Below are 26,851 nucleotides of genomic sequence, written 5' to 3'. Positions count from 1 at the left end.
AACTACATTTGCAACTGGCTAGTAAGTTCACTTCTTGTTCCTGGGATTGGATTGATGGTGTCACCTGGGTGTCAGCTGATTCCGCCCATAAGAAGGCTACGGGACATCAAACAGCTAAGTTCTCACGTCTCCTTGACAAACCATCTCTGCAGGTTCCGTGCAAGACTGTCATCAATTTGAGTGGCACGGTGTTGAGTGATGGTGCGGTCTCGGTTTTGCAGAAAGGTCTCAACTTCGCTCCCACTCTCAAGTTCACTCCAGTCGCAGAAATTGTTAGTGCTGTTGAACAGGTTGCAGCTCGACTTCCGCCACAATCAGCCGAGGAAATATGTCGTGAAACTTGTCGTGCGTTGACGAAATCCAAGCCGATGAAGTCAAATATCAGCAGTAAAGAGAGGGCGGCCATTCATGATCTGAGGGAGTGCTCTGAAATTGTTGTCTTACCGGCTGACAAAGGCAATGCTACAGTTGTTGTCTCCCATAAGGACTACACTGATAAGATGCAGAGCCTGCTAAATGACGATTCCTACCGGAAGATCAGCGTTGACCCTACAAAGAAGGTGGAGAACAAGACGAGGGCGCTTCTCAAGGATGCAGATTTACCGGAGGGTGACACTAAGAAATTGTTACCCCAAGGTCCGGTACCGCCTAGACTATATGGACTCCCGAAGGTTCACAAGGAGGGGGTACCATTACGCCCCACTGTCAGCAACATCAGGGCACGTACATATTTGTTGGCCAAATACCTGACGGGAATATTAAGTCCTTATGTGGGTAAATGCCCTCATCACATCTGTAATTCCGTGGATTTTGTTAAACGCCTTGATAGCTTCGGGTTGGATGAGTCAGATATCATGGTGAGTTTTGACGTTGTTTCCTTGTTTACGAGGGTACCCCTGCGAGAGTCACTAGAATTGATTAGTCAGAAGTTTGACGAGAAGACCACTGAACTTTTTAGGCATGTCTTGACTTCCACGTATTTTCTTTTTAATGGAGAATACTACGAACAAACGGAGGGAGTCGCCATGGGTAGCCCACTCTCACCGGTGGTAGCGAATTTGTACATGGAGAACTTCGAGGAGGAAGCCCTGTCGTCATCCGTATGGAAACCTACTTGCTTTTTCCGTTACGTGGACGACACGTTCGTCATCTGGCCACATGGTATGGATAAACTCCTTGACTTCCTTACACATCTAAACTCTATACACCCCAACATCAAATTCACTATGGAGACTGAAACAGAGGGTAAATTACCTTTCCTTGACGTCTAGGTCAAGAGAAGGGCTGACGGCACCCTAGGTGATGGGGTGTATCGGAAGACAACGCACACTGATCTGTATTTGCACGCAGACAGCTGCCACCACCCTTCACAGAGCAATGGGGTACTTAAAACTCTAGTACATAGGGCGCACACTATCTCTGACGCAGAGAGTCTACCCCAGGAATTGGAACATCTGAGAACTGTATTTCGGAAAAAATGGGTACTCAGAGTGGCAGATTCAACGTGCTCTCCGCCCAACCACTGCAGCACAACCTGTTGAGACGGATGAAGTCACGAGGGAGGAGGTAGGCACTGCATTTATTCCATACACAGGCGCACTCTCGGGGAAAATCGCCCGCATTCTGAAGAAACACCGGGTCGGAACTGTGTTTTGTCCTCCAAATAAAACTTGTGCACTGGTGGGGAGTGCCAAAGATGACCTCGGTTTGAGGAAGGCCGGTGTGTACCAGATTCCGTGTCAATGTGGCAAGTCGTATATTGGTCAGACGATGCGTACCGTCGAGGATCGATGCCGTGAACACCAGAGGCACACTCGACTGATGTATCCGAGCAAGTCGGCGGTCGCTGAACATTGTTTGTCGGAAAATCACGCCATGGAGTATGACCGCACGAGGATTCTGGTACAGACGTCGAGATACTGGGACAGCATTGTTAGAGAGGCCATCAAAATTCGCACCAATGACGACCTCATAAACCGTGACTGTGGCTACAATCTTAGCAAGGCTTGGGAACCAGCGATTGGGTTAATCAAGAGTAAATCGAGCAAACGTATAGTTGTGACGACCACGGCAGACAGAGCCATCACACCAACGTCATATCAGACGCCGTCGCAATTTGTTCCACCACGCGACCATGGCGCGGACGGCGGAGGGAGCGCGCCGCGGGTATTTAAATCGGCCGCCGCCGCGACCGAACCCAGTTCCCTCTGAGCAGCCATAGCGTACGGATCTCCGTGCCGGCACGTTCACAGGAGCTCAGTCCGTCAGTTCACCTGATGATGGCGACACGTATGATCGCCAAAATATTGTGCCCGTTGGACACTATAGACCGGCAGCACACCCGTGGATATTTTGATTATCAAATACGCCGGGAGAGACTGTCTTTTTGTTTCTGGGTCGTACCTGTACACCCATGACTCATCTCCAGTTATCACGGTGTTCAGAAACCAAGGATCAGTGTTGGTGGTGTCCAGAAGGTCCTGAGCAAGGTTAAAACAGAGGTCTTTTTGTTCCAGTGACAATAACTTTATAACGAATTTCGCAACCACTAGGTGCATGTTCAAATCATCATGCAAAATTGCATGTGCAGAATCTTGACTCACCTCCACCTCTTGGGCAATCTCCCGCACAGTCAAACAACGATCTGCCATCACCAAATTTGGAACCCTCTCAACAACAGCTGCACTCCAAAGAGTTTGGAGCCTGCCAGAACACTGGTCACTCTCCGCTAATGTGCGGCCATTTTTGTGTCGGTTGAACCACTCCTCAATTTGTGTTACACCCATCGCATCTTCTCCAAATACCTGCTAAATCTTACAAATTGTTTCAATTTGAGAATCACCAAGCTTTTGACAAAATTTAATGTAATATCTTTGCTCAACACGTTCAGTCATCTTGAGAGAATCTGTACTCTGACGAACGCGTTGAGTAACAACTCACTCAGCAACCAACAGGCAGTGACTGACGCTCTGGAAAGCGGGGACAAACTTCACGCATGCGCATAAAGGTCTCTTCCTTTACTGTGTACAGCAGTGCCGCACTATCATCTCTATTTTGCACGGGGAAATCAAAGGACAGATACTATTTAGGCAGACCTCACATTAACAAGAAATATTAAGTGCATTTTCTCTCGAATGAATGTGCCAGATGAGGGTATATTTTTGCCCGTGAGCACAGATAGTTTTGGAAGCAGAGACTTCAAAATTTCCTGGAATACCATACTCGCCTGACTGCACAAAGTAAATACTGGTGAGATAATAACATACTAACAAAATGAACAGTCTGAAAATAGTTTACGTAAATTGCACCTCAGTTATGTCACCTATAAAAGAAGAAATTGAAAAGCAACTTTAACACCCGTGTAAGGCAGATCAGAATGTATTGTAGCCTGGTTCTAGTCGAGCATGCGACTTGTTTGAAGAAAAGAAACAACTTCCAGCAACTTCCTTATCATACCATGAGATTCCTACAGGCAACGCTAGACCTATAGAGCACAAAACACATTGTTCACCCCATCATTTGCAACTCTAAGTAGAGAAAAATAGCTCATATTTACTAGAAGCAGAAGTACTTCAAACTTCCAGTTCCTGGCTGTCACCTATAGCGGTAGCCTCAAGAAAACCAGAAATGGAGAAAAGGTTTATCACATTTGTGTAGGCAGGAGAGCACTCAATAAGGTCATAAAACCAGATACTTATCCTCTTCAAAGGACTTATGACATTTTGGATCACCAGGGCCAAGGCGAATTCTTCACCACATTAGATAGGTCTTCCGAATACTATCAAATGGTTACAGCTATGAAATATTAAGAGAAGACTGTTTTTGTTGGGTTCTCTGGGCATTATGAATACCTAAAGATTGCCTTTGGCCTTCGAAACAGCTCTGCCACATTTTAACATTTTGCTGATATAGTTTCACGTCATTTGAAACTGACTATATGTCAAGCATACCTGGATGACCTAACTGTCTTTTCAAGTACAATGAGAGAACATGCAAAGCAACTAAGAAACATGCTAACTCATGTTAGTGATACTAATCCACATTTGAAATCACAGAAATGCAGTTTCACGGAATCAAAAGTACGCTATATAGATTACACAACTTCTACAGATTTTGTAAGACTAGACTTATGGTTACCGGAAGCAGTTACCGATTTTACAGTGCTGGGGAACGTTGAAGGACTGCAATCATTTCTTGGGTTAACGAATCACTATCGTAGTTTTCTGCAAAACTTTGCATTCACCACATAAGGCAAGTAACTGCTCACAAAATTACTTTACAATGTTTATTGAGTTTTTGTTTTATTTTAGGGTGCACAAACAACTAGGGTCATATGCGTCCATGTCAAAACTGTAGTACATGAAGGCAGAGTGAGTAGTTAAAAATGACTACACGTCAATCCCAAACAACGGGAGACAAGACAGCTAAAAGCAGGGATGTGGAGAAAGGTCTATAAAATGCGCCACAGAGAAACAGAGGACCGTAACTAAAAATTAAATGGCCTTCGCCATATAGCTAAGAAGGACAAAAAGTAAAACGCAGTTGACAGCCCACACGTCTTTCACTAAAAAAGCTGGTAACTCAGACGGCAAACACAAACAGGAATGTAAATGGTTAAAAAAATTGGGGTTCCATCAGGAAATTGTGGACAGTTAAAAGTTGGGTGCAATGTGCACAGAGTGGTGGGGGAGCACCACTTAACAAATGGCAATTGCTAAAAAGGTGGTGCCCAATAGGCAACCTACTTACAACTACCTCCTCATGGCGGGAGTGCAGAGAGGAGATCATCCAAGCTGCTGGGAGAGGCTTAATAGCACAGAGATTATTCCCTTGAAGGGAGGACCAGTGGCGATGCTAAAGTGACACCACCTCCTGACAGATGGCAACACACAGGTCATTGGAGGGAAAATAAGAACTAGTGGGCTGAGGTATGAGGACTGCAGCCTTGGCAGCAGCATCGGCAGCCTCGTTTCCTGTCAGGTCGACATGACCAGGAACCCACACAAAGATCACAGTGGCTCCATCAAGAGAGAGCAAGTGACTGTTTTTCTGGACTTGTTGCACTAAGCAATGGACGGTGTACAGTGCACAGAGACTTTGAAGGGTGCTGAGAGAATCTGAGCAGATGAGGCTATTCAAAAGCCTGTGACGCCACAAGTACTCTGTGGCCTAATACAGTGCGAAGAGCTCTGCTGTAAAAACTGAGAAGTGTGCCGAAAGTCAATACCGAAAAACATCAGTGCCAATGATGAAGACACACCTGACACCACTATCAGTCCGAGAGCCTTCAGTATACAAAGGCACTATTCTGAAGTTCCATGGGAAGATCGTGAAACTGAAGGTGACAGAGCGAGGCTGGAATAGTGTCCTTAGGAAGGGAATGAAGGCCAAGGTGAACAGGGGCCGTCACATGAAGTCAAGATGGTGAAGGGTTCACACCCACCAGCAAAGTTGCAGGTAGTGTTAAGTTATGCTGCCAAAGCAAAAGCAAAAAAAGTGAACTCTAGGAGGTAACAGCAAAGAGGGACACGCTCCTTACTGGTGATCAAAGGAGTCACTGAAGAGGAGGAATAGGATGGGTGGCCATACATGGCAGACAAATGACACGCATATCTGCTGAGTAGAAAGTCACTGCAACAGGACAGCAGTAGTTCAGCAGCTTCTGCATACAGACTCACAATTGGGCTAGTGTGAAAGATGCCAGTGGTCAAACAGATACCACATAAAAGGGATGAAAGTGCAGACACATAAACAAAGGACCTGTAGTCTAGTTTTGAATGGACAAGGGGCTGCTAAAAATGGAGGAGGGTGGTTCACTCTGCACCCCACGATGTACCACTGAGGACACGTAGGACACTGAGGGACTGCGTACAGTGGGCTGCCATGTAAAGACGTGAGAGGCCCAAGAGAGTTTCTCAATGAAATTTGTAGTTTCTATGAACGGAAGAGCAACAGGCCCAATATATATACATTGTGGGAGAAACCAATTGTGCCACCAGAAATTCATACAAACGGTTTTGTCAGTGGAAAAAAAAGCCATTGTCAATGCTCCATGAATAAACACAATCAAGACACCGCTGAAGACACCGTTTGATGGACAGGTCCGAGGAGAACTGCAATAGATGGTAAAATCATCAACAGAAAGGGAGCCAGAGATGCCCAGCAGGAGACAGGCCCCCTGGGTTAATGGCAATAGCAAAGAGGACGACATTCATGACTGAACCTTGAGGCACACCATTTTCCTGGACAAAGGTGGCCAACAAGCCAGAACCAACACAGACCTTGGAAACTCAGTCTTTTAAAAATTCCTCAAGGAAACGGGGCAGGCAGCCACGGAAGCCCCACATGTAGAGAGCACAGAGGATACCAGTCCACCAGCAGGTGTCGTAAGCTTTCCCCAAATCGAGAAACACGGTCACTGTCTGGGCTTTCCACAGAAAACCATTCATGACATGGGTGGACAAAGTGATGACATGGTCAACTGTAGAATGGCGAGTCGAAATCCACACTGTGCAGTGGTTAGTAAATTGCGAGACTTCAGCCACCATACCAACTGGACATGGATCATACGCTCCATCACCTTGCAAACACAACTGGTGAGAGAAATGGGGTGGTAGCCAGAAGGAAGGTGTTTGTCCTTACCGGGCTTAGGTATTGCTACGACAGGGGATTCATGACAGTGTCTGGGAAACTTGCCCTCTGCCCAAATTCAGCTGTACGTATTAAGCAGTAAGTGCATGCCCGCAAGAGAAAGGTGCTGCAACATCTGAATGTGGACAGCGTCTGGCCCAGGAGTGGAGGATCGGGATGAAGTGAGAGCGTGATATAGCTCCCTCATAATAAAGACTGCATTGTAACACTCACCCTTCTGAGAGGAGAAGAGCATTGCCCGAGCTTCCTCCGCTCGTTTCTGATGGAGGAAGGCAGGGTGATAGTGGGAAGAGCTCGAAATTTCCACAAAATGTCAGCCCAAGGTGTTGGAGATGACATCATCTGCTACTGTCTGGCCGGAAATTGGGGAGTGGATCTTGGTCCCAGAAAGCCGTTGGAACCGTTAAAAGAACTAGTGAGTGAAATCCAGCTAGCTTTTTGCTATTTTGAAGAATGCAGCGACACTGTGCTCGCATTTGTTTAAAATGAACACAGTTTGCCATCATAGGATGACAGTTAAAAAAGCGAAGAGCACACCTCTGCACATTAATCGCGTTGCGGCGCACATCAGTCCACCAAGGGACTGTGACACAGCATGGTGAAGAGGAATGAACGTTCTGCAGCAGCAAGGATAATGTTTGCAAGATATTCCTTCTGGTCATCACAACTGGGGAAATCTTGTTCGTCGAAGGTTGCCAGGGAGGAATAAAGCCTCCACTCGGCCGTAGTAAGCCACCATCTGGCTGTACACACAGGTGGGGTAGGAGTCAGCAAAGGGATAGCATACAGGAAATGGTCACTCAAGTGGGTATCAAGAAGAACAGACCACTCGAGATAATGGGCAACCTGGGCAGTGCAGAAGAATAGATCCAAATTGGAACAAGTGTGCGTGGAGTCGGAAAGGAACGTGGGTGCTACTATGTTAAGGCAGAAAACCTTAAGTTGATTAAGAAGGTCAGCCAAGGAGGCACCTCTCGGACAGGATGTGGAAGAACCCCAAAGGGGATGCTGTGCATTAAAGTCACCGAGCAGCAGAAAAGAAAGGGTAACACTGCTGCTCAGTAAGCAGTAGGAAGTCTCCCCTGATGACATCAAATAGTGGAGGGTTATACAAGGGGCATTTGAAAAGTCCGTGCAAAATCCGAGAGATGGCACCACCGGCATGTATTCAGGTCATGTTTAGTCAGTAGCATCTTTGGAAAGAACGCACACCAAGTTTAAGCCACATTGGTCTATTTCTTTGTGTTTGGCATTCATGCGAATCAAAGAAGTCGAGTGATTGTCAAAAAATTGATGAAAAAGAATTTCGTGTGGTGATTAAACATTACTTTATGAAAGGTAAAACGCCTCAGGAGACTAAAGAGAAGCTTGATAAACATTACGGTGACCCTGCACCTTCAATTAGAACAGTTTATAAGTGGTTTCAAATTTTTGGAGTGGCCATATGGGCACAAGTGATGCTGAATGTTCTAAACGTCCTGTGGAGGTTATGACTCCACAAGTCATTCATAAAATTCATGATATGATGATGGATGACAGAAGAGTTAAGGTGCTTGAGATTGCTAGTGCTGTGCACATCTTGAATGAATGGGTACATAATATTGTGCATAAACATTTGGACATTAGAAAGGACTTTAAGTGTCGCAAGACAGGTTCCGCAATTGCTGACGCTTGAACAAAAACGGAATCTTGTGAAGTGTTGCAAGGATGGTTTGCAGCTGTTCAGGAAGAATCCACAGGACTTTAAGTGTCTTTTGTCACTGCGGATGAAACACGGATACATTACTACACTCCTGAGACCAAACAACAATCTGAACAACGGGTTACCAAGGGAGAATAGGCACCAAAAAAGGCGAAGACCATTCCTTCGGCTGGAAAGTTTATGGCACCTGTCTTTTCGGATTCGCAAAGGATAATCCTCATCGACTCACCTGGAAGAGGGTAAAACTATTACAGGTGCATATTATTCATCGTTATTGGACCATTTGAAAACCGAGCTGCAAGAAAAACACCGGCAATTGGCCCGCAAAAAGTCCTTTTCCATCACGACAATGCACCAGCACACACCTCAGCAGTTGTGGTCGCAATATTAATGGAAATAGGATTCCAACTCGTTTCACATCTCCCCTATTCTCCACACTTGGCTGCCTTGGACTACTATTTGTTCCCCAATTTGAAGAAATGGCTAGCAGGACAAAGACTTTATTCAAATGAGGTGGTGATGGCAGCAACTAATAGCTATTTTGCAGACTTGGACAATTCCTATTATTCAGAAGGGATCAACAAATTAGAACAGTGTTGGATGAAGTGTATAAGTCTAAAAGGAGACTACGTCGAAAAATAAAAAACGTTTACCCCAAACATGTAAGTAGTTTTTATTTTTGCAAGGACTTTCCAAACACCCCTCGTAAATGGTACAAAGGGAGAAGGTCAAGCGAGGAAGAAAAAGGCAAACTGCAACAGCTTGAAGACGTGTAGTCTGGGAGATGGGTTGACTATGAACGTCATCTCATATGAGCAGCGTGATGCCCCCAAGAGATGAACACCAACCTCATGGAGAAGATCAAAATGGACAGGGAAGAAATGTGAAAGTTCAAAGTGATCGTGAAGACGCAGTTTTGTTTCCTGAAGGCAGAGTACAAGTGGACTCTGCAATTCTATAAGCAGCTGTAAATTATCTTTGTTGAATCGAAGGCCACGAACATTCCATTGGAGGAGAGTCATGATGAGGAAAAAATGAAGGGGTGTCACCTCGGCAGCTGCCGAGTGCCACCCTGCGGAGACTCGCTGCTACAGGGCAGAGGGGCAGGAGGATCCTGCTCCATGAGGTCCACAGAAGCATCGGCTTTCTTGTACTGTCAACATGCAGAGTCCAATGCAGAAAAACAGTTGGTGGTGCACACCAACGACATGGAGACCAGTCGGGCGAAGGTATCACGTGGCGACACCGTCGAGGAGGATCTTCGAGTCGGCAAAGGAGAAGACCGTTTGCCGTTGTTGGACTTCTGAGTCTTTCTGGTTAGCAGAGGAAGACTCAGGTGGTGGTTGGCTGGAGTGACATAGGAAGTCTTCACAGGAGTATTATTTCTGTCCTTTCCAGCTTGCCGGTTGTGTACTTGGTGTCTTTGCCCCATGAGGCGAGAGTTTGATGGCTTGTTGCACAGCTGGATGAGGGGACAGTGAAGCTACCATGACGCTGGATGATTTCACAACCTGAGAACTTAAACTGAGGTTGAATATCTGCATGGAGTGAGATGTAGCAAGAACAGTACTATAAGTGCCAGATGGTAGAACGCAGGGTTTGCGACTAGCCAATGACTTGTGGGCGATCAGGTAAGGAAATTTTTCCTTTACCCGGATCTCTTGGACAGCCCACTCATCAAGATACATGGAACAATCTCAAGAGGAGGCGGCACGGTTACCACTGCAGTTGATACAGCGGGGAGAAGGAGGCGGACAACTGCCCTCGTACGCATCCCTACCATAGGTGACACATTTGTCCAGGTATCAACAGGACACTTGAGAGTGGTTGAAACGATGACACTGGTAGTAGTGCATCGGTTCAGAATGTACAATTGGTCTGTGATAACTTCACAGCCGGCTTTTATCTTGGATGAAAGCACCACTCTAATCAAAGGTGAGAAAAAGAGTGTGTGTGGGCATTAAGGAGGCATCTACCTTTTACATCACCCAATGGATGGCAATGACACCCTGATCAGAGAGGTATGTTTGGATTTCGGCCCGTCAGACCATCGAGCAGCCGAGTGTAAATAACACCATGGGAAGAATTCAGAGTTTTATGGGCCTCGACATGAACAGGATAGGCGTGGAGAAGCGAAGTGGCAAGCAGTTGTTGAGCTTGAGAATCATAAGTAGTTTCCAAAAGCAAAGTGCCATTCCGTAAATGAGAGCAGGATTTCTCAGGGCTGGCAATTGCACCAACACCTTTCTGAATAATAAATGGATTTACCATTGCGAAGGACTGACCGTCTTCAGCACGTGAAACCACAAGGAACCGTGAAGGGTCTTTGAATCTTTAGCCTCATTCTGTTTGCGTTTCGTGGAGATTGCTTGTGAAGATGATTGGCTAACTGTGAGAAAATCCCCCATGATTGCCAATGTCTCCGATGGCACACTCTTTCCCAACAGGGGGGCCCCTTCACAAGGGGGCGCACCCACCTCACGTGATTGTTCAAACCTCAGGTCACACCTCCCGAACACCTCACAGAGGAATCAATTGGAGTGACCAAAGATTCTAAATTAATACAAGGATTGTTCAGAAAGCAATGTACCACATTTTGCCTCTTAAATAATTATTTACTGAACACAATTAAATGTACTCACAAGGCGTGCAGTCTGAAGCGCCATGTCACGGATTGCAAGGCCCCTCCCGTCGGAGGTTTGAGTCCTCCCTCAGGCCTGGGTGTGTGTGTTGTTCTTAGCTAAAGTTAGTTTAAGTAGTGTGTAAGTCTAGGGACCGATGACCTGAGCAGTTTGGTCCCTTAGGAATTCACAAACATTTGAACATTTTTTTTGTACACACAAGAAAATATGATGTTTCTTCTATGCTCCCTATTTTTCAATCTCATCTCCTTCCCATTCTATGGCCTTCCTCCAGTGATGCACGAGGGTGTGTAAGCCCTATTGCTACCATTTCCTGTTCTGATCTTGAAGTCACCCACTGTGCGAATCCCCTTTTCATTTTCCTCAAAATTTCTTCCATAAATAGCATCCTTTAATGGCCCAAATAAGTGGAAGCCTGTGGGAGACATTTCTGGGTGGAAAAGATAACACTGTCCAGTCCTCTATAGTGATGTGTTTCAAAGTCCTCGAACTTGTGAGAGACCAAGCGTTAACATGTTGAATCAAACAATCAGATGGGTTGTTATGGCACAGAAGTAGCTGGAAGCACCGCTTGAGTTTAGTTAACGTGTTCACATATGCTTCAGAATTAATGGTGGTCCCTCTTGGCATTACATCAATGAGTATAAGAGCCTCAGAGTCTCAAAACACAGTTATCATGACTTTAATGTGGAAGCAGTTGCTTGGAATTTTTTCTTCTGTGGAGAGCGAGAAGACACTATTCTATCAAGTGTCAATTTGTTTAAGGCTGAAAATGCTGAACCCAAGTTCCATCAGCTGCCACAATCTGAGAAAAGGAGGCTTCCCCTTCAGCTTCAAAATGTTGCAGCAACTCAGAAGAAAAGCTTTATTTCAGAGATTTGTGTTCCACAGTAAGACAGTGCAGAATTCACCATGTACACACTTCTGAGTAATCACGAGCATGGATGACAGCATCCATGCTTTCTTTGCAGAGTCATTATGCATCAGTTCTTGTGAATGAGCACATAAGCAAGCTGCACCTTGTCATGTGTAACAGTTGTTGATGGCCTCACCAAAAGCTGCTAATCTTGGAGCTATACCGAATCACCCTCTTGTAATTGCCTCATCCTCCTGCCCAGTGACTAACTGTACTTCTGTCAACTGCAGATGGTCCATAAACTGCACACAAATGTTTGTGAATGTTGCTAACAGTTTCTTGCTACACATTGAGAAATTTTCACATTAGTACCATTGTTATTGGTTGAAAAAAAAAAAAGTGGTGCATTGCTTTCTAACTGATCCCCATATTTTGGAAATATTGAGTTTCCTTCGTATTGTAAACAATATTTTAATTATATTCTCAACTTTAACATAAACTGTCATCTCTTTATGTTTATACTGACTTGTGTAGAGATTTGTGAACATCTCATGTGTGATGTTTAAACTTGGTGTTCTGACTGCCCACACAACATACCATAGTTTGTTATAGAGCCCATTTGACCTGTTTTAACAGGGGAGACAGGCAACACTTTAGAAAACAAACTGATTTATGGGAATGAATTGATAAATGCAAATACAGAGAAATAAAATCTGTGCAAAGTTCTGCACAGTGATTTAAGTGCACAAAAAATTGGTTCAAATGGCTCTGAGCTCTATGGGACTTAACTTCTGAGGTCATCAGTCCCCTACAACTTAGAACTACTTAAACCTAACTAACCTAAGGACATCACACACATCCATGCCCAAAGCGGAATTCGAACCTGCGACCGTAGTGGTCGCGCGGTTCCAGACTGAAGCGCCTAGAACCGCTCGGCCACACCGGCTTAAGTGCACACTAAATATCCAAAGGCCTACAGCTTGAAACACAGGCAGATTTTTATATTTTTATCTGTCACATACACATTTTGTATTCACTGAAAATTTAATAAGCGTCCATAATTGTCACAATGTTACCCCTATTGATGTGAATTTTTATTTTTTATAATCATGTCTTTTGACTGTGTAATTTGTATCCGGTGAATTTCGTTTCATCACTTCCTAGTCTTAGGTCCTTTTTCATTCTAGGGAACAGGAACAAGACACACAGAGTGAGGGCAGTGGAGGGGGCGTGCACTGAGAGGGGAGGGGAGAAACTGTATATGCTGTTGGTGCAAAATCATTATTTTGTTTTTTTGGTAAAAACTGGCTAACAATACCATGCGACTGAAAGAATTATCATGGTGGAAGAGTTAATCCTTTGAGCACTACAAAGTAGGCTTTTTTCCTTCAGTGTCTCACTGTTGATTTTAGTATTTGAAGGCAGTAATGCTTGACAACTGAGGTGCCATGAAAAACAAATTCACGATTGATTATCACTTTCTTAATGAGAGGAAACATAGTTTTGCTAACTTCAGTCATGGTTATGAAGTCGCCTCAACACTCCCCAATAAATGCTGAAGGACAACATGGTATCTGCAGCTGATTCCCTAACAAGAGCTCAATGATACCTCAATGTTTATTGTCGCTTCAATAACAGCGGAGTTATCATCAACTGGGTAAACCTATCACTACTGCTGTCCACCTGCTGTAAAGAAATTCTTGTTGATATTGGAGCCCCCTCTTATTCTCCAGAAGCCACTCTGTATATTGCACAGGCTTAGATAAAAGCACTATTTATTAGTCATAAATTAAATAATTGAAGATAATTTTACCAGTACGTACTCCACAGAAAAATGAATGTAATGATTTGTTCCACATATGCTAATTAGAATTTAGTTTTTTGCTACAATATTAATAGTAATTCATAATCTTCCTGAAGCCAATTTATAAAACCACACAAAACAACACAGACAGCTCAAGCAGTTAAAAATTATGCAATACAATGGAAAAAGGTAAGATACGACTTCCTGGTTGCTCGACATTTTCCTTTAATTATTCATCTACTTATGGGGAACACTACTTCTGCGTAATTAACAAAAATTTCTAAAAATAGGCACAGTATTTTACCTATTGGTCAAAATGATGCTGTTAAGAGGATTAGAACACCACTGCAAGAAAAGTTCACGTGAGAAACCACATTCCATGTCAGGAGAGCTGGCCAGAACAACCTGCAAATAAGAAAACCATCATACATTAAAGACAATGTCCACCATTTTGGTAGATTCCACAGAAATTATTATGACTATAATTCCATAATAATGAGACATGCATCTGATTCGACAGATTTTATATAGTTTTCTTTTTATCATCATACAATGACCAGGCAGTCTTTCCATGCAACTAACAGAAAAATATAAAAGAGGGCGATCAAAAAATTCTCATCTTACGGCACTGCTGTACCATACATGCAATGCATTGTGTGTGTGTGTGTGTGTGTGTGTGTGTGTGTGTGTGTGTGTGTGTGTGTGTGTGTGTGCGGGCGCGCGCGCGCGTGCGCCCACGCGCGCAGTAAATGCAAAAGCACGAACTATGGCGATGTTATTTTCAAATGCATAAAAACAGGACTACTGTGCTGTCACTCTTTTCTTGGCTGCTAAAGAGCAGACAGTGGTAGACATCTGTATGTTTACGGTGATTTTGCCTGATTGACATACCAATTCTGGACTGTAAGGACTTTGAATGGAAAGTTTTTGATCACCCCTTATAATTTCTCAGAGTAAAATGAGAAAAGTAACTATTAATTGCTAGATAAATGATGAATAGTTTACTGACATATGATATAGATAACAAACTAGAAATAGCTTACTAGTTTTAGTTTTCACTTGCATAATTTTTGCCATTACTTTATCTTGCATCATATAAACTCCTGTTTACTTTGCATGCCTGTCCTCTACATTTTAGAAACAGTCTAGTTTCTTCTCCATTTGATTTCCATATGGAACATTTTATTTTTGTGCCCTCTTGTAATACATTTTGTCTCCAACCAAATCCATCATAATTCTTGCTATTACTACCTCAATTTCAGAAAAGAGCTCAGGCAGGGACTGAATAAGAGAGGACGGAAGTGGGGCGGGAAGAAGACAGGGATCAGTGATAGGGAAAGGGATAGGGATAGGGAGATAGAGAGATAGAGAGAGAGAGAGAGAGAATGGAGGGAGGAAGACAAGGGAGAGGACGTAGGTAATTCACAACTTAAATTATTTTCTGATTTGTTATGTAAAATATCCTCCCACTTAAATTACATGGAGACCAACTCCAAGAGTGCCAAACATATAGCCTGTGTAGCATGTACTTCCACTTTCAGCTGGCATGACTTCAAGAGTAATAAGTGTGTCTAGGTGGGGGAGAGGGTGACTGTTGGCCCTCTACAGTAAATGTGGCAAAAGGGGGGGGGGGGGGGGGGGTGCCTGTTGGCATTTGACAGGAAATAAATATCCAACCTGACAGGTGGTTGGGAGTTTGTATCTCATTACAGAAGCCTCATTCGCCAACTCTCCAATACAACTGTTACCTCGCTTTCTGGACTTTGACTATTTGTATGTGTTTTGCAGTTTAGCCCTTTGAGCTCTATGGTTTCTGCCTGAAAGCACCATTTTTAAGTATCTGTGTCTTTGTGTCTTTTTCACATGAAACCACAAATGCTACTGCAAAACAGAGACTTCTAGTGGTACACTGAGGTAATTCTGCAAAAGTAGTTATTGTATTATAGCATTCAAAGCAACAGTCAGCACAGAGATTGTGCTACATGATTGTGGAAGATTCTGACATGTGTTTTTCTTATAAGTAAGTATATCCAAGTTATTGTAACATAAATTTGAGTTTGCACTACTACTTTTATGAGTATTATCGAAATGAAACCACTGGATCACACGACACAAAATTTTATTAAGTTTTAGGCCCATTTTTGCTTGTTATATAAGACTACAATTTCTTTTAGGCATTATGAGTTCATGCAAGTTGGGATGTGGGATTCTGTCTCGGAAAAATGTGAATCTGCCTTCAAATGTAACAGATGAAATGATGGATGGTTGAAAACTGTATGTCCCAGTGGTTCCAAAGTGAACTAAATCCTTACAACAACTGATTATTTACTTTTTGCAAATTTTTTTTGTACTCATTGCTTACTATGATAGTAAAGGTTAATTATGTGAAAAATTTTAAAATTACATATTTTTTCATGTTGGTGGGACTCAAAAGGTTCCTGTTCATTCGTACAAATTTTAGGCCATGTTACTTGCAGTCACAACATGTGCTTTCCATGTTTTTTCAGCTATCAACTTCAGTGTCAATCTTGATACCAACACACTATGGGGATCAAACGTGTGACCTGTGTAGTTTCTATTAACCTAAAACACAAAATTATGTATTTCTTCCTGTTTCTCAGGTCCCACGGTAAGGACAACTTCATACATAGCAACATAGTCGGAAGAAACAGCCAAATATTTGTGACAACAAAATTCACAGCTGTGCTATTATAACGACAATGAATAAAAATAGTGACACTACAGGGTTAGTAAGCAAAAGAGATGGAAAAGTAAACAGTCTGAAAATTAATGTGATATTCTTAAATTACTCAATGCATACTACCAAAGAAAAATCTCACCTGATAACCTACAGAAACCTAAAAAATGTTAACCATGACGTTCTACAAAAGGATTGCTCAGACATCCCTTGGCAAGATATAAGCAATGATCCTACTTTAGACGGAAAAATTCGGGAATTATGTCGCAAAATTATTGCACTGTATGATAAACACGCTCCTCAACACACTGTCAAGGTAAAGAGAGCTCCCACTCCGTGGCTCACCACTGCATTACGCCAGTTAATGAATAAACGCGATGCTGCACATAGGGCCTTCAAGCGTAACCCAACTCCCGAGGCATACGAAGCTTATAGGAAACTCCGAAACAGAACCAAGCAAAGTGCGAGGAATGCCAAAATCAGACATGCCCGCTCTGTTGTATGTGGCATATCAAAACCTGCTGCACTGTGGAAAAAACTGCACAGTTTCGGTATAGGGAAGCGAAGATCTGATGCTGTTTATCAAGCGTCTACAGAAGAATTAAACGATTTCTTCTCCACAGTTGTAAACTGCCACGCAGTGACAAATTACCAGCCCAAAGATATCAATCTCTCGAGAGACAAGTTTTTCCTAAAACATATCACTACCGGCACTGTACACAAGGCAATTATGAGAATCTCTTCCGAGGCAGTAGGAAATGATGGAGTGAGCATTGGCTTGATTAAGAATGTCGTAGACACTATTATTCCAGTTATTACAGACATCTTCAACCTGTCTCTTGTCAGTAGTACATATCCTACTGAGTGGAAGCAGAGTTTAATTCAACCTATACCCAAGACTGACAACCATAAGTCGCCAGGTGACTACAGGCCGATCAGCATACTACCTGCAAAATCTAAAGCCCTAGAATACATTGTCCATGAACAGCTGACGGATTACCTCAAAACTCATAACATCCATGACAAATATCAGTCAGGCTTTCGAAAGCACCATAGTACTGCAACTGCATTAATCAAAGTAACTGATGACATTAAACATGCTATGGATAGACGTGAAGCTACCATCCTAACACTGCTTGACTTTAGCAAGGCTTTTGATACAGTTGACTTTGATATATTACTAATTAAAATGAAACAGATGAATTTCTCAAACAGCGCACTACACTGGTTCGACAGCTACCTCAAAAACAGAAGTCAACAAGTCATTTGTGGGTCGGAAAAGTCATCATGGAAAAACGTGCGCTCTGGAGTTCCCCAAGGCTCCGTCCTTGGTCCATTACTCTTCTCACTGTACATTAATGATATTTCTTCAGTGATTCACTCCTGCAACTACCATCTATATGCCGACAACATCCAACTGTACATGAGTGCAAGCCCCAAGAACATTGCTGACGCAGTAGCGAGTATGAACGCAGATCTTTGCTCTGTTTCTCGATGGACACAGAACCTAGGTCTGAAATTAAACCCCAAGAAATCCCAGGTCATACTTATATCTCATCCAAAGTTAATCAGCCAGTACTTTCGCGAAACAGTCCCTCAAATACTCCTCAATGCTACCCAACTACCATACCAAAAAACAGTAAAAGACCTTGGAATAATCTTGGATGAACACCTAAACTGGGAAGAACAAACAGTCACAGCTTGCCGGAAATCGCTCTCCTCCTTACATGCAATTCAAGAATTTAGAAAAATATTTCCAACCCATGTTAAACAAAAATTAGTCCAAACACTAGTCTTGCCTAATCTTTACTACTGTGATGTAGTCCAACACGGCACAAATAGTGAAAATTCGAGATGCCTCGAGCTAGTGATGAAAGCTTGCGTTAGATACGTATGCAATACACGGTTGTATGATCATATCAGCCCCTCATACTCCCAGCTAGGTTGGATACGCCCACATAAGGCACGCGATCTCCACACGATGTGCTTACTTCATCGATTTCTTAGCCACTAGTGCCCCCAATACTTATCTTCTCTCATTAAACACCTATCATCATTCCACAACCGCAATACCAGATCAGATACGTCTAGCATCATGGCTGTACCTTTACATAACAAAAAATCTTTCTCCGTGTCACTCTCCATCTCAGCCATACGACTATGGAACGCATTCCCCTGTGATCTGCGTCTTATCCAGAACCACTCAACATTCAAGAGGGAACTCAAAACTTACATATTAGGGACGGTATAGTCACCATTGTTGTGCCCCTCTCATCTCTGTCTTTCTCCTCTCCATCATAGCTTCGAGTTTTACCATTCTATTTCTCTTCCTCTAACCTTCTACCTTCTTCTATATCTCTTTCACCCCATTCTATCGTCTTATGTCTCTGCTCGATGAGAATAACTCACAAGCTGCAAGAACATAATGAGAAAATTCCCAACTAGCAATAGGACTGACATTCATAAAAGAAAAATATGTTTACTTTCATAAACATAGTCATTACTATTATTATTATTATTCTTGATTGTTATAATTATTTTTTGATTGTTATAATTATCATTGTACTACTGTTATAATCTTTATTTTTTTTTTCTTTAACATTAATACTGTATAACATGTTATATGTCCTTAATATTCTGTAGAAATCTGAGTATGCCTGGTTAGGTGTAAGAGAGGGCCTGAAGGCCCTAATCTTGCCAGGTAAAATAAATGCATAAATAAATAAATAAATAAATAAATAAATAATGTAAACCATTTCTTTTTGTTTGTTTTATTTCTCCTAGCATTATTAAAATGCAATGAATAAATGGCATAATTTAGGAATTGGTATAACATTAAAATTTCGGCAGATACTTTACGTCAGTAGAACAGTTTGGAATTTTGATTAGTCAGAATATGTTAAAAAAAATTTCTCACAGATACTCTTAAAAAGGACAGGGTCATATTACATATTGAGGTAAATACACTGTATGCACAACTCATTCACATTTTTCTGTTACATTAAAAGGTTTCTGGCACTGATAATCTCTTTCCACATTATGTGACCTGTTCTTAATTTATAAACACATCACAGATGCACCTACAAATAGGCATAATTAATTAAGCAATATTTAAAACACTTTCTACTAATATTTTTTGATACAAGAATGTATACAGAATTAAAACTGTATAGCATACATATCCATGTATTAAACAAAAATACACAGCTGATTCTACATGATATACAATGTTATTGTAGCATAGTTGAAGCAAATGTCAACAGAAGTCTTTGGTGATGAATGAGGATGCCTTGCCACATACAGTAGAACCCTGTTCTTAGATTCCCACATTTAACGTTTTCCTGCTTTTAATGTTGCTTTTTGTCAACCCCACCAAAAGTCCTATTCTCTCAATACAATGCTTTCTCATCACTAACAATTCTGAGTTTCAAGATTTCCCTCATTTTAAGTACAAAGTACAAAGGGGGTTTTATTGTACATTTAAATTTTTTATGAGGTTTTGATCAAGAAAATCAAACAAATGTTTAACAAAATTGTATACCTAATAAATTACGCAATGAGAATTACTCAGTCAAATATGGTAACAGAGAAGTTTGTTATACGAAGTTAACTGATACTTCCTTACCTTTGGACTTGGTACTCGACTGAGTTCAGCTATGCTGTGACATAACTGTAGATGCTTAAACTGAAAAGGATTATTCCTTGCTCCTTCAAAAGTTCGCATTAATTTGTCACTCATCCACTCAATCTGAAAGCCAACAACATAAGATTACATGTAATTTTAAAAAAATCACTGAAAATGAGCAGTAATGTTATTTAAACACACACACACACACACACACACACACACACACACACACACACACACACACCCGAGGGAGGACTTAAACCTTCGACGGGGGGGGGGGCGCCGCATGGACCGTGAAAAGCCGCCTCAGATCGTGCAGCTACCCCTTGCGGCAACACAATCTTTGTGCAGTAGTTTACACACCAACACATCAAACAAAAAGTGCAATCTCCACAGTGGAGATCTACAAAGTAAAATGGCTCAAAATCTTTATCATTACGTGAAACATGGACATAAATAAACAATTCCCTATCTTCTCAAAATCATTAAAATATGACACTGAATTAATGTCACAGTTACGGAATGAGAAAAATATTGTTTGGTCTATCTGTTTCAATGGTTGGGTTAGTACAATGTACTGACCACAAGTGCTACAACGCATGTGATATCTAGGTAACACTTATCAGAGAGTTGCTGAGACGTATTCTTTGCAAACAAACTACAAGCTGCTCATTCTAACTACATTATGATATAAAAATGATACTACTTACCTAGTTTTTGAAATCAAAACAACTTACTGTATCTTTGATATGGGAATAATATCCAAACTAAAGGGTCCAGTCCATGAAGAAAACATTTTATTGAAATTGTCATAAATACTACTATTTTTAAAGATACCTCAGAAAACTTGTAAAAATACTTTTGCCAAAAAAGCCAAAAATAGAAACAAATTAGTGGTGATCAAACCGAAACAGCAACAAATGAAGGATGGAGAATAACGGAAATGTTGAAGAAAGGCGCAAGTCTTTGTATGCACTAAAGTAAAACCCTGTAATAATGAATTCTATTTTAAGTAATTCACGCTTTTCTGTCAATTCCTGTGAAATTGCCAGAAGTTCAATGTCACTGAAATTTAGCTATAATGGACATGGCTTAAAAGAAAAACCTCATTGAAGGAACAAATATTAAAGCTTGCAAACTGAAACTTATTTATGTGACAACTCTTAACATTTTTGAAAATGTTGCTTCAGACTGCTGCTAGAGAAAACATCAATAATCTAAAATTAATTGTTATTGCAAATATGTTTGCCATAATCTTTGGTTGATAATTTCAAATGACAGCCATTTTTCACATATATGTCATGTCATCTGGCATTACAGAAAACATTCCTATTAGGTCTTAGCATGCAAACAGTACTGAATTCTACACTTTGCAAGTTTTGTGTATTTATAGCTATCAAAATAAGAAAGCTTAAGATTCAGCAGAAGCCTAAAAATTACTCTTGAGGATGAAGACAACGGGAATATTAAACTCATTGACATAGAAAACAAATGTACGTGTGATATATACTGAAAGAAAACCAGGCATTCCTGAAAGCTGAAGCTCATGGCCCTTTTACATTAAAAATGAATAACATTTATGTTTCATCATTTAGAGGTGCCCAAACATCTTCAGTGTAATTGCACAGTTATCCATTAAAATCAAAATCTGTACCATTAGCTGAACTCAAGGTGTGTAGTTTACATCCCATTTTCTACCATTTCTCTCAATTCCACTGTTCCGTGGAAATTTCATGTTGATAAAGTGATTATGAGGAACAGCAGAGGACAGCTGCACTTTTTGTTGTGTGGTTGCAGATATATTGGTTCTCTAGTTCTTTCAGAAAAGCAGATTGAAAGTTCTTTACATTTTTTACATCATCTCGAGTCACACTAGGTTCCAGAAAGTTTCAGTTTTTGTATTGAAAATAATAGATAGTAGCTTTTTTTTCACACAGTTGGAATATGAAACATGTGTATATCACAATGTTTAGGGTAATTCCCAAATCTTTCAATAAATGCAAAATCACATCTTTTCTTTCTTCATGGAGGTAATGACAGCAACAGGTTCAGGTGACATGCAATGACAAGACTTGGAAAACTACATTTACTGGAGGGAATTTCACTGTGCATCATTGCTAAAGACAAGTTTCTTGCACAGGCAGACAGCCTGTCTGAAATATGCAGCATTTGTTAGATTATCGATCACTCACGACATCACACATGATAAGCTATGCAGGTAGACTGAAGGTGTGCAGGCCCCTTAAGGATTTAGAAACAATTATCTTACTAATAAAACGGCTTTAAGACTTGTGAAGCGCAAACACTCCCAGGGTGGAAATTTATTATGAAAGAAGATTCAAAAAATCGCCTCAAAGCTCGGGACTGTATATTTTAGCACATCAAAGGACTGGCAGGATAACTTCTCACTCCCTCTTACCAAAATTTAAGTGGAGTGATGAAACTGGGAGCTAACATAATTTAATTCTCTCAAAAACATAGGGCAATTCAGTTCAGTGGGGAAAATGTCATGGGGGCAAATGAAAGCACAGAAAGAATGACTGCCCTGCTGTGTGTTAAATGGGACAGCAGTGATAAGTTGCTGCCATTAATTAGTGGAAAATTTTAAACTAATTTGCGTTTAAAAACATAAAAACCTTACTGTGTACCTACAACATCATTAGCTGAGATGGGTGCAGCAGAAAAAAAGATTATTCTCATTACTAACAGATGCCTCACATAACCAAAGCTAACAAGAATGTTTTATTGTTTCTTTTCCAGATAAGTCTCCTGCAGCCTTGAGACTTGGACATAATTCACCCTGTGAAAGCTGAATACAGAATGGCTCTTGTGTAGAGGCCAGATTAATTTTTTTACAGAAAGGGCATAATGAGAATGAATATTTAGAAACCTATGCAAATGTTCGTTGCAGGCTGTGTTGAACCTTATTGGCAGTGGGTCAGTATCAGCTGCTGTAAAAGAAGAAGAAGAAGACGAAAATTATGATTACGGTTATCATTATTATTATTACCCTTCATGCTATTACACATATTGCAGCAAGTTTGAGATTTCAAGACTGTTGTTATAATGACATTCAGACTTCTGCACACTAGGTAGCTGTAAGTGATTGTGTGATGCTTTTGTAAAGAATCAAGCAGAGCTGGAAAAAGGTTTGTGAGGATGATGATAATGACGACGATGATGATGATTAGGAGGAGGAGGAGGTGGAAGAGGGTGATTCTGATGCACTATGGTTTGTTGCAGCTGTTAAACTATTTTTCTTCACCCAGTGTAGATGAGTTGGTTCTCGCCAATATCGACCAACCAGAGCAACAGCTCTTATCAGCACGTTATGCTGACCAGGAAAAAGCAAACTACACATCTCAATTACTTTTCTCACGAAATAAAGGATAATGTTTATGGGTTTTTCCTTTTTGAATAATCGTGCTTATCTATGTCACTAGTTGAATGAAATAACATTTGAATGTAAACAATTTCTTCTTTCTTCTGTATGTTGCCTTTAAATTGAGACACCAGTTGATGATTTTAAATGTGATCTTAAAATAAATGCTTACAGAATTAATGTGTGGCATTAATATATATTTCAGGATCATCTACATTCAAGTGATGTGCATTTGTGATTAAGTATGGCCTAATGAAAAAAGTGAAAAAATAAGCCCTAAAAATCCCCAGTTTTTTTTTTTTTGGGGGGGGGGGGGGGTCATTTCATTAACATGATGATGAAGTCCCATGCCTCTTGACAGAGCATAGGGGAACGATGCAGGAGATCCGCACTGCCATACCAGACAAGGTCCTAATGGAGGTGGTTTGCTGTTGCCTTCCTCCGACTGTAATGACGATGATGAAGGCAACGCAACACAACATCACCTAGACATCTCAAGGCAGATGAAAATCCCTGACCCCACTGGGAATCAAACCCGGGACCCCGTGATCGTGAAGCAAGAACGCTACCGTGAGACTGAAAGCTGCGGACTTCATTAACATACTGGAGCTAAATCCTTACTGAATGAAAATATTTATTTAAGGAAAAATTAGTTCAGTGCCCAGAGATTTGTTATAATGGGGTTTTACTGTAGTAAGTGCAATGAAATTAGCAAAATGTCAAACATGTATGCTCTCATGGACCATGGTATTTTACAATTTTCTTGAAGTAAAACCCTACATCTGTCAAGTAGTTGAATAATGCATTGTAAACCACCAACTGTGCCGACACAACTGTATTCTTCTACAAGTTTCAGTTCACAAAACCATGATCACTGGAGGGAAAGTTGGACATTAGTGATTTACACATACATATCGGCATAATAACCGCAAACTTGATATTCCAAGTGACATATAATTGTAACTTGTCCCAGGGATTTATAATATTCCATGTGAGTGTGGTAGCAGTAATTGTGGAGGTCTGCACAGACTACTGTTAACTGTTACACTGAATATCCACACCACCTCATATACACAAACTTAGAAAAAAATCAGTGGTGACAGAGCACAGTGTAATGAATAAACACAAGATTATGTTTGAATAGGTGAAGATAGTGGCTCATGCTTAAAACTACTGGGACTCTTGATTATGGAAACTGCCAAAATTGGCTGTGTGACATCTTTAAAAAACATCAGTTACACAATTAGCAATTTATGGAAATGTGTGCTTGATAAAGAAACATAAAAAATGAATACTCTACGTAGTTTATCTGTAAATATGAGTGGTGGCATTGCAAGTGATGCTGCATAACACAAATATAATCTGAGGGCATCACTTCAAAATCAGTATTTCCATGCCAACAATATAATGTGAGCTTGTCAATCAGATGTTCTCTTCTCCACACAAAAGTGAGAACCTTGTGTTTCACAGCAATCAAAATTCGCTCCTGGTGACAATGATGGGGCTATCATCAAAAGCTTCGGATTTTATTCAATTCTGATGTGACAAGTTAAATGACAACTTTTATTTAAAGACTCCTTTGCAAAAGACTTCAATGCTAATTATGAATTGGTTTCTACAACTCTGTGTTCTGCAGAACACAAAATGTTATTCTTGCCTTTTCAACCCAAACATATGTTTTGCAGATGATAGGAAAATGAAAATAACATTTATTTTATGTGAAATGTTTACATGTGAAAATGAGGCTTCAAAATAAATGATTCTGGTGACAAAGAACTATTTCAAAGTATCATGATTAATTAGAAGGTGGAAATATCTACTAACTTCTGGAAAATTTAATATAATTTTTGTTTTAATGTGTCAGAACATTTTTAGACATTCTCAACTGTGAGCCATCAAACAGAAGGAAACAGTGGCACCTGAGTTATCTAGGTGGAAAAAATCTATTTATTCAGAGGTCAGCATTTTTTGGAGTGACAATGAAGTGGTGTCAAATAGCTTTCAGATGATATTCTTTATTATTTCAAAAACCACAGACCACTGGCCTCTCTTCTTTGGGGCAACAACATGGTAGGCAGATATTTCTTTAAATGTGCTTTCAATTGCAGTGATAAAAGCATTATAAGTACAGATAATGAGCCTGCAGCCAACATCATTTACAAGGATGGATAGTAGGACTGAGCACTTGGAAAATCAACAATAGTTACTTCAATTTCAATCTGGCCTAAATGGCTCACCAAAAAATAACTGCTTTGGGTCAAAGAAAATAAAACATTGTAGATGTATGTTTAATAAGCTTAAATAGAATACCCTCACTATAGTTTCCTGAATAAAATCATCTTTGACAGTTTGAGTACAACAAATGAACCATAAAATAATAACTCATGAAATTTACCCACTGTTAGACTACTATTTGATAAGTGAAACTGGATATCAAATTTTATTATGAAAACCAAAAATTCTAATCATCTGTCACCATAGCAGCTATGATTGTTGGGAATATTATACTACACTGTGAACTACACAAATTCATTTATTTATTTTTTGGTCATTAGTCGTCTGACTGGTTTGATGTGGCCTGCCACAAATTCTTCTCCTATGTCAACCTTTTCATCTCAGAATAGCAATTGCAATTTATGTACTCAAAACAAATATCCTATCATCTGTCCCTTCTTGTTAGTGTTTTCCATATATTTCTTTCCTTGACGATTCTGAGGAGAATCTGCTGCTCTACAAGTTGCAGCAACATATTATTAAGCCCATTAGCTGACCATACAACTTTAAGAGACCTTACAATTCAATATTCATGTGTTGTGATATTAAAATCATCTGCCATATATCAGTGTGGCATCTTCTGAAGAAAGTTTATAACTCATGACAAAACCACAAGTGAGGACAGTCACTACCTGACACAGCAACAAATGGGAGATATCGGAGTAGACACATCCTCAAGAGATTCCATATGCCACCACTGCTGGATGCTTGCTTATGCCAGAGTGCAGCAATGCTCAGCCGACTCATTAATTATTGCTAACAATGACAGCATCCTCCTATTTCAGATTCAGCAGTGCGAGTTTTATTAGAAGTCAGACTGTCTATCAAAGTTATTGGTCATTATTACACTGAGTTATGACTATCATTTTCAATTGAACCACTGATAAGTTTTACTGTCAGCAACTATAACACTGACCTACTGGCATTTCTGTGAACCTGGATTGTTTCCACACTCGGTACTCTTATCTTTTTCAAGTTTCAGTAATGTGATCTAATATTTTCTGCATGTTGTAGTATCTGCTCAACCTCCTCCAGAAGTAAATCTAGAATTGCTACCATTTCAACACTATCATTAAACTGTAAACTTGTTTGTTGTACAGGCATTCAGTGCAATTTCATCTGCCGACTGTATCACGCAAGTAATAAAATCACTCCATATCTGCTGTATGACTATGTGTCAAGTGAACATTACCCAAGTATGACAGTGTAATTTT

The 26,851-nt window shown here is 40.8% G+C and overlaps 1 protein-coding gene across 1 annotated transcript in view; it reads right to left on the bottom strand.

Moving 5' to 3' along the window:
* LOC124621755 (probable cleavage and polyadenylation specificity factor subunit 2) overlaps positions 1-26,851 on the bottom strand; it is a 185,372-nt gene that overhangs the window by 101,978 nt on the left and 56,543 nt on the right. Inside the window, exons 7-8 of the mRNA XM_047147168.1 lie at positions 19,979-20,101; positions 13,960-14,060 (exon numbers count right to left, since the gene is read on the bottom strand). Coding sequence (XP_047003124.1) covers positions 13,960-14,060; positions 19,979-20,101 — 224 coding nt within the window. The remainder of the gene's footprint in view (positions 1-13,959; positions 14,061-19,978; positions 20,102-26,851) is intronic.

Source organism: Schistocerca americana, chromosome 1 (assembly GCF_021461395.2).
Source record: "Schistocerca americana isolate TAMUIC-IGC-003095 chromosome 1, iqSchAmer2.1, whole genome shotgun sequence".
In the NCBI taxonomy this organism is placed as follows: domain Eukaryota; kingdom Metazoa; phylum Arthropoda; class Insecta; order Orthoptera; family Acrididae; genus Schistocerca; species Schistocerca americana.
Note: the sequence above shows the minus strand (reverse complement) of the source record. Positions and strands in the feature narration are given on the sequence as shown.